The sequence below is a fragment of the Hoplias malabaricus genome, chromosome 15 (genome assembly GCF_029633855.1).
Source record: "Hoplias malabaricus isolate fHopMal1 chromosome 15, fHopMal1.hap1, whole genome shotgun sequence".
Taxonomy (NCBI): Eukaryota; Metazoa; Chordata; class Actinopteri; order Characiformes; family Erythrinidae; genus Hoplias; species Hoplias malabaricus.
Genome location: NC_089814.1, coordinates 16,691,167 through 16,703,656, shown reverse-complemented (window position 1 = coordinate 16,703,656; position 12,490 = coordinate 16,691,167). Strand labels below are relative to the sequence as shown.

Below are 12,490 nucleotides of genomic sequence, written 5' to 3'. Positions count from 1 at the left end.
TTAGTTAAAAGAGTTGCACAGTGGTGCAACAGGTAGTGTCACTGTCATACAGTTCCAGGGTCCTGGGATTGTGGTTGTCAGCCCTACCTAGGGTTACTGTCTGTGAGCAGTTGTGTGTGCTGTCCCAGAGTCTGTGTGGGTTTCCGCTAGATGCCCCAGTTTACTCCCACAGACCAAGTGTGTGATGTAATGCTTCCAGGTGGGGTCCGGACTCACTGCCACCTGAAACTGCATTATTTCCAGCCAGAATAAGCCTATTATATATATATATATATATAAAGAGAGAGAGAAAGAGAGAGAGAGAGAGAGAGAGAGCGCAGAGAGATAATAGGAGTGGAGAGACAACTGCCAAGAGATTGATGGGGAGATGGGAGAATGAGAGAAGGGCAGATAAGAAAGTGACAAGGTGATACACAAAGTGAAAGAAAAACTAAGGAGGAAAATTTCCAGGAAAGCAGTGGAGAATGATAATCTTATTCATTCTTATAGCCTGGAACAATGAACTGATTCATTTAATGCCTTTAACAGAAGTCAAAATAAATCTAAAGCCTTGTTTACACCTGCTTGCTTTATGTGTTTTGAACGTCAGGAATATATCAGAATAGAGACTGTCCACATAAAAATGCAGATGATAACACACCCAAGATGCATTTAATACAGTTTAGAATAGGATTGCTTAAATCACCTCAGCAGGTGGTCTGAGACACATTTTTGACACGTTATATAAGTGTAAATACAGCAATGTCACCATGTCACATTCAACAATAAAATAACCTTCCAATGCACACAATTCTCCCCCATAAAACCTACCAGTACAACCACAACTCAACTCTTTCATATTCAACCTTTCCAACACAATGGAAACCCCACCAGTACAACCAAAACCCCTCCCAATGAAATCCATTCACACAACCAAAATCCTGTTCAGCTCATCCAAATAACCTCCCAGTATAACCTCAACTTTTCCAACCACAATATTTCCAACAACCCACACAATACACCCAAAACCCCACCATTCACAAAACTAAAACTCCACCCTATAAATATCACAGCACAGGATCCATGATCAGGAAGCTACTTATGGAGCTGATTTGCATATTTTATACCACTTAGAAACTGGATTTCAATCTGATTAACCACATTCAATTGAACATGCATGTACTTAAAACAAAATCAGAATGAAAATCACAAACTAGCCACATGAACTCAACCAGGTGTAAACAGGGTTCATGGCTGTCTGGTTATTGGCAGAGGACACATGGATTAATTTGCAGAGGAGGGTTCAGGGACTAACTAACTAACTGAATAAAATCAACCAACAGCACTAAATCAAAGTCTAAATACTAAATGTGGATTGAGTGCAAATGGGAGTTCTGCCACTTATGCCATGCACTCACATTTCTGTTTCCCCAAACGTGTTTTTATAGAGCCTCGGTTTGCAGTGGAGCATGCGATCAAAGGTCTCAGTGAAGCTGTGCACTTTGTTCTACTGCATTTCCCCCGCAGAACATGAGGGAAAATGAAGCACGTTCTTTCCCTCGACCCCAAAACGTGCAGAAGAGCCGGAGTCAACATGCACCGTCATAAAATATCTGTAGACTCCTACCCTGCTCACACTCCAATCTCTTCTAAAGAAAGCAAAGGAGCTGTGGTTAAACAGCCAGCAGTCTGAGGAGTTTCACTTGTGTGGTTATTAACCAAGAAGCTCACTGATTATAGCTCTGCTTTCTAAAGCCCTATTAGTGCAGGATTAGTTTTGTCTGGGGAGATGCTATCATGTAAGTGATTACAGACAAATAATTTGTAGGCTTGAGTCTGACCGTAATATTTTCAGAGGGAATTACCTTCTATAATTTGCTGAACCCAGAGCTCTGTGTAATAACCGTGCTCAAACTTCAACAAAGGATAACAAAACTCTGTTAATGAGCAACCTGTTAATTTATATGACCTACGCTTGTAGACAACATGCTCCTCAACATTTCTGCTTAGATGAAGAGTACAAATGGACCAAATTCAATCACAAAAGCACTGAGCAAGTCAGATACCGATACTGGAACATTAGCTTTGAATTATAAACTCCACTCCAGCCTTGAGAATGGTGATTTCTAAGCTCATATGCAACTGTTCTAAATTTTTCGCCCAATCTATTGGTCACTGGATTTCTGTAGAGATTACACAAGCTGTGTGTGCACATCTGCATGCCTGTGTCTGGCGTTGTGGCACATTGAAGTAGTTGGATTCACTCATTACAGAGGACATCGACACATTTGGACTTTTTAAAATGAGTAGTTCTTGAGTATGCTAGAGACTTTTGGTGGAGGCAGTGTTTTCAAAATGGGAAATTAAATGTGATGCAGTGTTTTAATATCGTAAAAAATTAAAAATAATAATTGTTTGGAATATGGCACCTTCAGAAGCCCCAAATTAGTCATTGTGTAGTCGGTTAGTTACACTCATTGTTACACTTCCTTTCACAAATCAGATTCCTAACGTCCCCAGCCATACCAATCATTTCCTCACTAAACTGGAATTTACAATCCAGGAGCAGTACCTGAGTAACTATCCAGACTTGACCACTTAGTTTCAGCACAGTGGGCAGTCCATACATAGTGTAAAAAAAATATTTTCATTTCTGATACCGAAGTGCACCTGGGCACGTACTTCATATCCCAAGGCTGTACCTGTTGTTCATTTACAAGCACACTGCAATGCACAACAGCATGCATCATCAAATTTTCAGAAGTGAGGTCATGGGGTTCACTAAGCAGCACCTTAACATCCACCTAGGCTTGAATTTTAGCAAAACAAAAGAAATAGCTGTTGACTTCAAGAGGGAGCCAGAAGAGTAATCAGTGCCAAAAGGGCCACAATGGAAGCTGCTACAGGTTTCTTGGCATTTGTTGCTTTGGAGGAAATAAAGCCCTGGAATCATTATTCAAAAGATGGTTTAGTACAGCACCTTTTTCCAGCACCACATAAGAAAGCAGGTGATGTGTAAGACTGACTTAAAAAATGTGAAAACCTACTGTAGCATCATTATAAGTGTCTTCATGAAACAGCAGACAAGTGGGGGGGGGGCATCTTGGGGGTATATAGTGCCCACAGTGGACATAAAAGTACCAAAGAACCAGAGCTGCCATCAACAGAGCCGACATATTCAAGGCAACAAACATCACAATATAAAACCACCCAAAACTACAAACACTTAGGTCTCACAAGAGCTACAGCCACATGAAAACACAGACCACCAGATTTAAGAAGCAGCTCATGCCTTGAAGAGGTACATCATAAAAACCAAAATACCTCTGCCTGCTCTGCATACATGCACAAGCACATTAGACCAATCCCACCTTTTCTGCCTCTACATTTATTATAAATTCACTTGACTGAAGGTATTCTTGACTGTAGCTATTCTGGCTGTTGTACAGCACATTGTTCTTTCTGGCTCCTAAAGTGTATTATACACTTGCTGTGCTTCTTTTACTTTCATTGTATGAGGATGTCTCCCATCCATGGCTCATGCTCTTGGTATCTGTCACATGACAGGATCGCATGTAAACCGGATGGCCCTGATGAGCGACACTTCCGAACCTGCTTGTTACACACGGCCTAGAAAAGTCTTCTAGTCTAGAATCTTAAGGCTGCCAATGAATGCTTCGTGGCACAGACAGCAGCCAGCCGCCAAATTGTCATGCAGCAGGGAGAGTGCTGACAGCAACATTTGCTCGGGTAAACTGACAGCCTCCCAACAATTCAATTACCAAGGCAACATCTCCAGGAGTGGAAAGTGACGATAGGGGCCGCGGAAAAGAATCTGGTGGGGATAAACAAATCCGAATCAACAAAGTGGCAAACGCCTCTTCGTCGTGCCAAGTGCTGTGATGTGATTGTCACTGCTGAAGTCATACGCCCACGATGCACTGCTGGAAAAGATGCAGGCTGAGGCTCTCTGGAGGAGGGGACAGGGAGGATGCTAAGCACCAGAACACACTGCAAACTGGCCAACACACAGAGAGTAACATTCTTATTTATACAAATGTGTGACTCTGACACCAAGAAGAATACTGGGTAGGGCACAGAGGCAGATGAATAGGAAGTGACAAGATGGAAAAGCGGTACCGTAAAAGTCAGTTGGTTACAGTAGTCTTGTGTTTAATACCGCTGCCCACTATGTGGGAGATTTTGTGTGGTTCGATTCCCTACTCAGGCAAACATGCCACACTATACCAATAAGAGTTCTTGTGCAAGAATCCCAATGCTACATTCGCCTACATCTGTAACATGATTAAAGCTCAAGTCACTATGGGTAAGAGTCCTGCCAAGTGCTGTTAAATGTAAATATCAGCGATTGGAGCACACCTACTCACTACTCTCCTCATTTACACATGCCAGAGCATGATTCAGGTTGAAATAGATTTACAAGACGACGTTGTGCAGTGTAATGTGACTGACCAATTACAGGACTAAGTATCTCTGTAATTTCCCCAAATTACCTCAGATAGCCTACACTGAAGAGTTAAAGAACAAGTGCCACATTCAATAACAATAACAACTCAGTCTGAGACTGAGACTGTTTTCAGGTTTTGTAATTACATGTCTGTGAGGTCAATTAGGACATCACTTCTATTACTGAAAGAGCTCTGGCTTCAGTGATTTAGATAATCACTACTGTCAGACCAAATTTATTGTAGCTTTGAACTGGATTACAATTACACATGCTGTTGTGAGTGCCTTGGTCTGAATCAAAGCTAAAAATTCATTTGAGTCCCAGTTCACTCAGGGTCCTACTAGTATGTTACACACTGAAGTAAAAGGTGCAGGCAAAATTCATAACTAGAAAAAGGTCACTACTGATTGGACAGATGCTATGATGACGATGTGGCAGAAATAACTGACAAAATTAATGAAAATAATGAAGTGAGCTGTTCTTTGAATTAATGTAGTGCTGTTTTAAGCCATGAGAAATTACGAATATTTGTGTCTTTAACATGATGCAAAGATTTATTTATTGCAGAGTCTTATGCTCATGATTAACTTTATAAAACATGCTGCATTATTAAATTGGTTGTACACACACATTTTAAGCTATCATCCTGTTGAAATAATAAAACAGTAATTTGTCAAATTGGTTCAGTATGTGTTTGATCTATTTGTATGGCTATGGTGCACTTTATGTTCATACGTCAACTGAACCACATCAGAGCTTGAATTGGTTTCAGTGTGACTTAGTTTGCATGTTTGGGTCATGTTCGTTCTAATGATCTACGCTGTCAGGAAAACTAATTAATTACAGCATTTTGACTACAGTTTAATTAAACCAACCCTGCCAAGTGAGAATGGTTTTATTCATTCGTCCACAATTTTGTATTAAATTTTTTTGCAGTAAAACTACCACAACGCAATAATGAACACAGATTCCACTAATTAATGACGCACTAATTAATAGATGTGTGTGTTTCAGAATCTACAGTCAATAAAATATATGTCAAAACCATTAATTAGTGTGCCACTGCATGTAATAACTTCACTTGGACAAAACTCTGCTTTGGACATAAATATTCATACACTCCACCATCACTTAATTAATTTCATTTATTTATCTATCTTTTAGACCATGTTTACCTTTCAGTCCCCTTCCCATCATGAAACAGCCAAGTGTAAATGCTGTCAGAAAACTCTGGACATGTGCTGGCATCCAGGTGCTCAAATCACTTTACACATCTGGTTTGTGTATAAACATATCTGCTACTTCAAGAAAAATACATAATCTGCATTAGGGCTGTGACATATTGTGATTATCATGATATTCTGACTTGTTTACATAATGCATCATTGCAGTTACACATATTATGGCATACATTCATTACATGAGTCATTTAGGCACAGAGACAGGTATGCTGCGTTCAAAAATTTGCTCCATGGGTGACTTCAGTCGTGTGGAGGTGGTTTGAATATAAAACATCAATATTCTAAATATTTTTTTATACAATATCGGAATCTTGGTAAGATACAGTTGTTTACAAAATAAGCAAATATTTACACATTTATTTGTTATTTCTTCTGAAATGTTTAGATTTAGTACTAAAGTAAAATATAATTTAAATAAGAAATTAAATATAGTATTAAAGTAATATAATTAATATTAATATAACATTTATTTAGTTGCAATAATCTGTTCTTGAAATTAATAAAATTGTTTTTATTATTAAATCAGTGTTTTTCTCATATCGCCAAGAACATCATTATCACCAAAAAAAACAACAACCCTGAAATACCGTGATATTATTTTAGGGCCATATCGCCCACCCCTAACCTGCATTTCTTTCAAAACTCAAACTGACAGTAGAAGCATTGCCGAATGTCTGATATATTTCTCCTGAGGTTTGAGCAGACATGAATCCACAGCTAATCGTATAAGGAGGCACTTGTTCAAAGCTGGCAGTGAAAGAACCAGTAACACTTTATGAATCTTTTATGCATAATGCCTCTTAGCTGCATTTATGGAGTGTTATATGGCATTTATAATATCTTAATGTCTGGCCAATGCCTTTACACTCGCTGATAACTGGATAGTTACAAGTATTAAAAAAAAAGTATCTGCAGGCTCACAAAGCATGTTAAAACAAATGTTCACAATCCTGTAAACCTGCTGGTCTATAACATTCTTATAAAAATATAATACGTTATGGCAACTGAGTTTATAAAGCTTTTGTTTTTAAAGGATTATATATTAAAGTATGATTGCAAGCTGTCAAGCAATGCACTATAACAAATTATCTATGCCATACAGCTCCTTATAAATGCATTTCTTAATCTCTATGAATACATGATTCATAGGAAGTGGACCCAAAGTGTTTTGCTCTCCTATCAGTGGTGACCTTTAGAGCCTTCATTACTGAATTTAACCCAAGGAGGAAAACAGAAGCTGCATACAACAATTTCAGATAAAACCATAATTATTGTTATAACTGGCAGGAAGCTTCTCCTTCATTGCTTATAAAATACAACAATGCACAGAACAAGATTTCCATGCTGCCTCACACCATTTAAGGAGATTCCTGAAGAGAATCCCTTGGATTTGAATACGACGCAAGAAAAACAGCACTGAAGCAAATCGGATTTCCATCTGTCTAACAGAGAGGCATTTATGTGCTCAAGTGTCAATGCAATATGATTAAATCTTTATCTCAACGTTATCTGAATGTGAAGCAGTAGCATGAACGTGTAAAAACAAGAAATGAATATTCAATCAGTCATGTCTTAATGTTTAAAGAGACATTTTACCAGTCTAGCATTACAAAAATTTAATACTGCCTTTTACTGCAGGACAGTTATGACACATCTAAGCAAACTAGTTTCTCATGCATTTGTAAAACTTAAAAGTAAAAATGACAGGAACTATACATTTCACACCTTCTTGACTGGTAGATGCTATATATCATAAAATGTTAAATTATAAAAGACAGCTAGTATATACAAATAATTACAAAATATTAACACCAAAAAGAAGAAATACTTTTTTTGTGGACAGCAAAAACAAGATGTTTTAATTCACCTCTTCATTCATAATAGGAGGAAAAAAGTTAAACAGAATTTCTTCTTTGCTGAATTTAACATGCTGAAAATTTTACCGCTCAAATCTTGTGACTGCACTTGGGTGTTAAAGCTTCCAAACTCCACATTTAACAAATTTTGTATTTTGCAAGTTCATTTATTGCTGATTGTTAATTTCTTTTGGAAAGAAATAAATGCAGCTGTGATAAACAGGAGGCTTGCTACAACAGTGAATGTGCTCGGTCTTTAAAGGAAGTGAGGGGTTAATCAGATTGGATAATTTGGTGGCATGCCTAACCATACCTGCTGGTGATGTGTTTATTCTCTCAAACGTTTTCTTATAGTGCCTCTCTTCACTATATTAGCGCCTCTGCTCCTGTCATGAAAATAGACAACATTTCTGCCACACAATAGCTATCTTTACTTAGGATGTGTCCACGAGTCTACAGCACAAAATTTATAATTGGTCTCATTTTTCCCCCAATATGTTAAACTCAATTAAAAGAAGTGACTTTGCATTGCATTGTACAGCAGTATATTCTCTATAAAAGATGTGGAATTTTACAAATAAACAAACAAATTATTAAATAATACATGCACCCAAAATCTGCATACTACACTAGAGTGTTGTTTACCAGGACCTCATCAATGGTGATGTGTGTATAGAAGTGTTAAGTGTGCACACACTGAAATTCTCAGAGATCTCTGGCCTTACATAATTTACAGCTTCTGTAATGGTCTATGGTCTATGAAGTGACAACTATGGAGAAATGTTTACTTCTCCAACATGAGTGCTTAATGATCTGACTTTATCGTGTGCTGGTTTAATGAGGTTCCTCTTAACTCAGCCATGTGTAGTGGCCATGGACAGTTTAGTGACCTCAAAGCCCATAGATACAACACTTTCTCTCTCACTCTCTCTCTCTGGCACACACATAAATACACACAAACACTCATGCAAAAGCAATTGGGGTGGCAAAGTGCCAAAAACTCATAAGCTGAGGTTAAACACCAGCAGTTGTTGTAATGTCACAATTAAGGAAAGTTCAGGGGGCCATCTACCGCATTCAAATGTCCATGTATTCTGCACTCTCTAGTTTTCCCTCAGCCCTTTCATTACAGCTTTAGTTTGTCGAGTGCCTTTATGGCCAGTTTTCTCAGTAATATCTGACATTCCCTAACCCCCCTCATCAGCAAGTTATTGGGGGGAGGTGAAGATAAATATATGTGAATTAAACAAAGAAGATGTCTCAATTAAACAGCCACAAATACATGTGATTATAAAAGTGGGTTTAACAAAGTGCGTGTCTTGGTGAAGGTGCCTCTTGCTTGGATGTGAAGGCTTCATAACAGGTGACATTAATGCAAGGCTAAGTGTTCTTCTGCCAAAGCAATGAGATGACTACAAATGCTCACTGCATGAGTGAGAATTAATTCCAAAAATACATGCATGCTGTTCTCTTCAACTTTGCCCTGGCACAAGAGGCTGCCAGGCTTTAATGAGGAATAACAAGGTCAATTAAAACCAAAAAAACAAACAATAAACAATAAAACAGAGGAGCAAAAGCACATTCAATTGATAAACATGGCAGAGGGGTGTGCGTTTTATTGAAATAACTCAAGGATTGTGGGTTTAGCATTCTACAACTCACTCTGAGAACTGTGTGCATGTGTGTACAATCATCAGTGGCATTAGTAATGCAAGTGACAAATATTCTATAATCTATTCAAAATTCAGTGGATCTACTGACAATGTTAGATATTTCATTATTTTCTCAAAGTGTTATATAATTGTATATTTTTTATAATTATATATTGTTTTATTAATTAAATTGACTAACAATTTAAAGCAAATTTATTTCATTTAATTTCGGTTCTATTATTAAAAAGAAATCGGTAGTAAAATTTACACACCTCCAAAGTTTAGTTTGAGTTCATTTTTTTGAACTACACATTTGATAAATTTGTCCACAGTGTAAAAAAGATTGACACTAACTCTTGTGGATTCTTTTAAGATTATGGTGTCCATCTTTTAACATTTGCAGTGTGTGAAATTTTACTAACTTTTGTCATCCATCCATCCTTCCATTTTAGGGAAGGCAGGCGAGGTGTGTGTGGGTAGTTGAAGTTACAGAATATAATACAGACAGAACTTCATACTAATTAAACAAATGCTTCCAATAGATCTCCTCCCCTCACATCAAACTCAGTTAATGATCATCATTGTTGATTATATTTACTATTTTAAAGTAAACATAATCAATAATCTTAAAGAGCAGTCTTCAAAAATGTAAAGATTATTCATTGTAGCCCCAATTGACTATAGAAAAAACGCACCTGTGTTTTGCTTTGTTCCTTTAGTACAAGCCACAATGGCACCCATGCTGGGCTGTGAAGTCATTCCTGACATGGAGTCCACTGCAACATCCACAATGTCTGCTCCAGCCTCAGCACATGCCAGCATGGCAGCCACACCAGCTCCCGCAGTGTCATGTGTGTGGATGTGAATAGGCATGTCCGGAAAACGGTCTCTCAGGGAACCGACCAACAGATGACTCGCCTGAGGCTTCAGCAGACCGGCCATGTCCTGGGGGGGTGTGGAGAGAGGAGACGGATGTAGACATTGAGTGAGTGAGAGATAGATGATAAAGTAATCTAAATTTGTATATGCATTAACAGGAACAGATGCTGGAGAAACTGTATGGTATGTGTAGGTGGTAGTAAAGTGAAAGACGCAGCAATGAAGGCAGTAGTAAAGAATAAATATTAACAAAATACAGCAGACTTGACCAAAGCTCTCACAAAAACAAACCGGCAATACCCTGCAGGTCTTTAGTATTGTAATATATTAACACTATAGAAAATAGAATAGTGTTCTCCACCTTGATGCAAAGAATGTGTGTTCCAGCTTTCACCAGCTCGTCGGCCAGATTGAGGTAGTAGTCCAGGGAGTATTTCTGCTTCATGGGGTCAGAGACGTCCCCTGTGTAGGAGATGGCCGCCTCCACTACTCCCCCTGCTGCACCAGCTGCCTCCATTCCTAGCAGCATGTTTGGCAGGTAGTTCAGAGAGTCAAACACCCGGAAAATATCCATTCCATTCTCTTTAGCCACCTCACAGAACCTGAAAATGGAAACACATTCATTAAACATTAACCCTTGCACATCATTTAAAAGACAGTACAGCATTAAAACTGTGTGTTTATTTTAAACAATATAATCAATCCAAAAACACCTTAGAGCTGGTGTTTTGTTTCTGCACTAGAGATTAGAGTAAATTAAATGTTAAAACTCTTATTATATGACAACTACTATTTAATTATTACTGCTCTATAATTTGGTATTTCAGCATTAGAGCACTGGTGTACAAAAAGCCTGGTCTCAAAAATTATACATTTATAGGAGAAAAGATGGAAATAACTAAATTCACCTTTAATGGAAATTAAGAGTGAAATATATCTATTTCTAAAGCCCAATTTATACGTGTTGACCTGAACCCTACGCCATACCTTACAGCACAAGATTGACATGCACCTCCCCCAGAAAGGTAATCATCAAAAAGGTAATTTAAACTCATGTATTATGTAGATTCATTACAAACAGAGCAATATACTTAAAGAGTATTTTTTATGTTGATGATTATGGTTTATAGCCAATGAAAGCCCAAAAGTCATTATCTCAGAAAACTGAATAATAAACACAAAACACCTGCAAAGGTTTCCTAAGCTTTTAAAAACGGTTCCTTAGTCTGGTTCAGTAGGCTGCACAATCATGGGGAAGACTGCTGACTTGACAGATGTTGTATCCAAGCATATTAATGGAAAGTTGAGTGGAAGGAAAAAGTGTGGTAGAAAATGGTGCACAAGCAACAAGGATAACCGCAGCTTTGAAAGAATTGTCAAGAAAAGGCCATTCAAAAATTTGTGGGAGATTCACAAGGAGTACACTGCTGCTGGAGTCAGTGCTTCAAGAGCCACCACACACAAACGTGTCCAAGACATTGGCTACAACAGTCACATCCCTTTTGTCAAGCCACTCATGATCCAGAGAAAACACTACAAGCATCTCACCTGGGCCATTGAGAAAAAAGACTGGACTGTTGCTCAGTGTCCAAAGTCTTATTTTCAGATTAAAGTAAATTTTGCATTTCATTTGGAAATCAAGGTCCCAGAGTCTGGAGGAAGAGTGAAGAGGCACACAATCCAAGCTGCTTGAGGTCTAGGGTGAAGTTTCCACAATCAGTAATGGTTTGGGGAGCCATGCCATCTGCTGGTGTTGGTCCACCATGTTATATCAATTCCAAAGTCAGTGCAGCTGTCTACCAGGGAATTTTAGAGCACTTCATGGTTCCCTGTGCTGACAAGCTTTATGGAGATGCGGATTTAATTTTCCAGCAGGACTTGGCACCTATCCACACTGCCAAAAGTACCAATACCTGGTTTAATGACCACAGTATTACAGTATAAACACATTATTTTCATTGGCTGTAATCCATAATTATCATTTAAAAAAACAAACGCCTGAAATAGATCACTCTGTTTGAAATAAATCTTCATAATACACAAGTTTCACATTCTGAATTGAATTACCGGAATAAATTAACTTTTTGATGATATTCTAATTTATTGAGAGGCACCTGTAACTACTAGTCTTGTTGACACAGCAACAACTGTGATTAGTCGGTAGTCAGACAGACAGTTGAATTGAAGGAGTATAGGAACTTGAACTCCTCTCCTTTACACTACAGGGACTGCAGCCAGCAGCAAATTCATGGTGAATGATTTCCTTAGACATGGCATGGACATCAGGGATGAATAAAAAAAAAAAGTTGAAAAAGGAAAGGAAAAAGGAAAAAGACAGACATCTCAGGAAAAAAAATAAAAAATAAACTCACAAGAAAAAAACGAGACCAGGCAGGAAAAAAAAAATGCCGATTT

General features: G+C 38.1%; 1 protein-coding gene across 2 annotated transcripts in view; it reads right to left on the bottom strand.

Annotated features, from left to right (window-relative positions):
- The window catches only part of pcxa (pyruvate carboxylase a), a 172,607-nt gene that overhangs the window by 20,746 nt on the left and 139,371 nt on the right, over positions 1–12,490 (bottom strand). For both annotated transcript variants that reach the window (XM_066645625.1, XM_066645627.1), the window contains 2 exons: positions 10,437–10,677; positions 9,892–10,141 (listed from right to left, as the gene is read on the bottom strand). In XM_066645625.1, the coding sequence (XP_066501722.1) occupies positions 9,892–10,141; positions 10,437–10,677 (491 nt within the window). The remainder of the gene's footprint in view (positions 1–9,891; positions 10,142–10,436; positions 10,678–12,490) is intronic.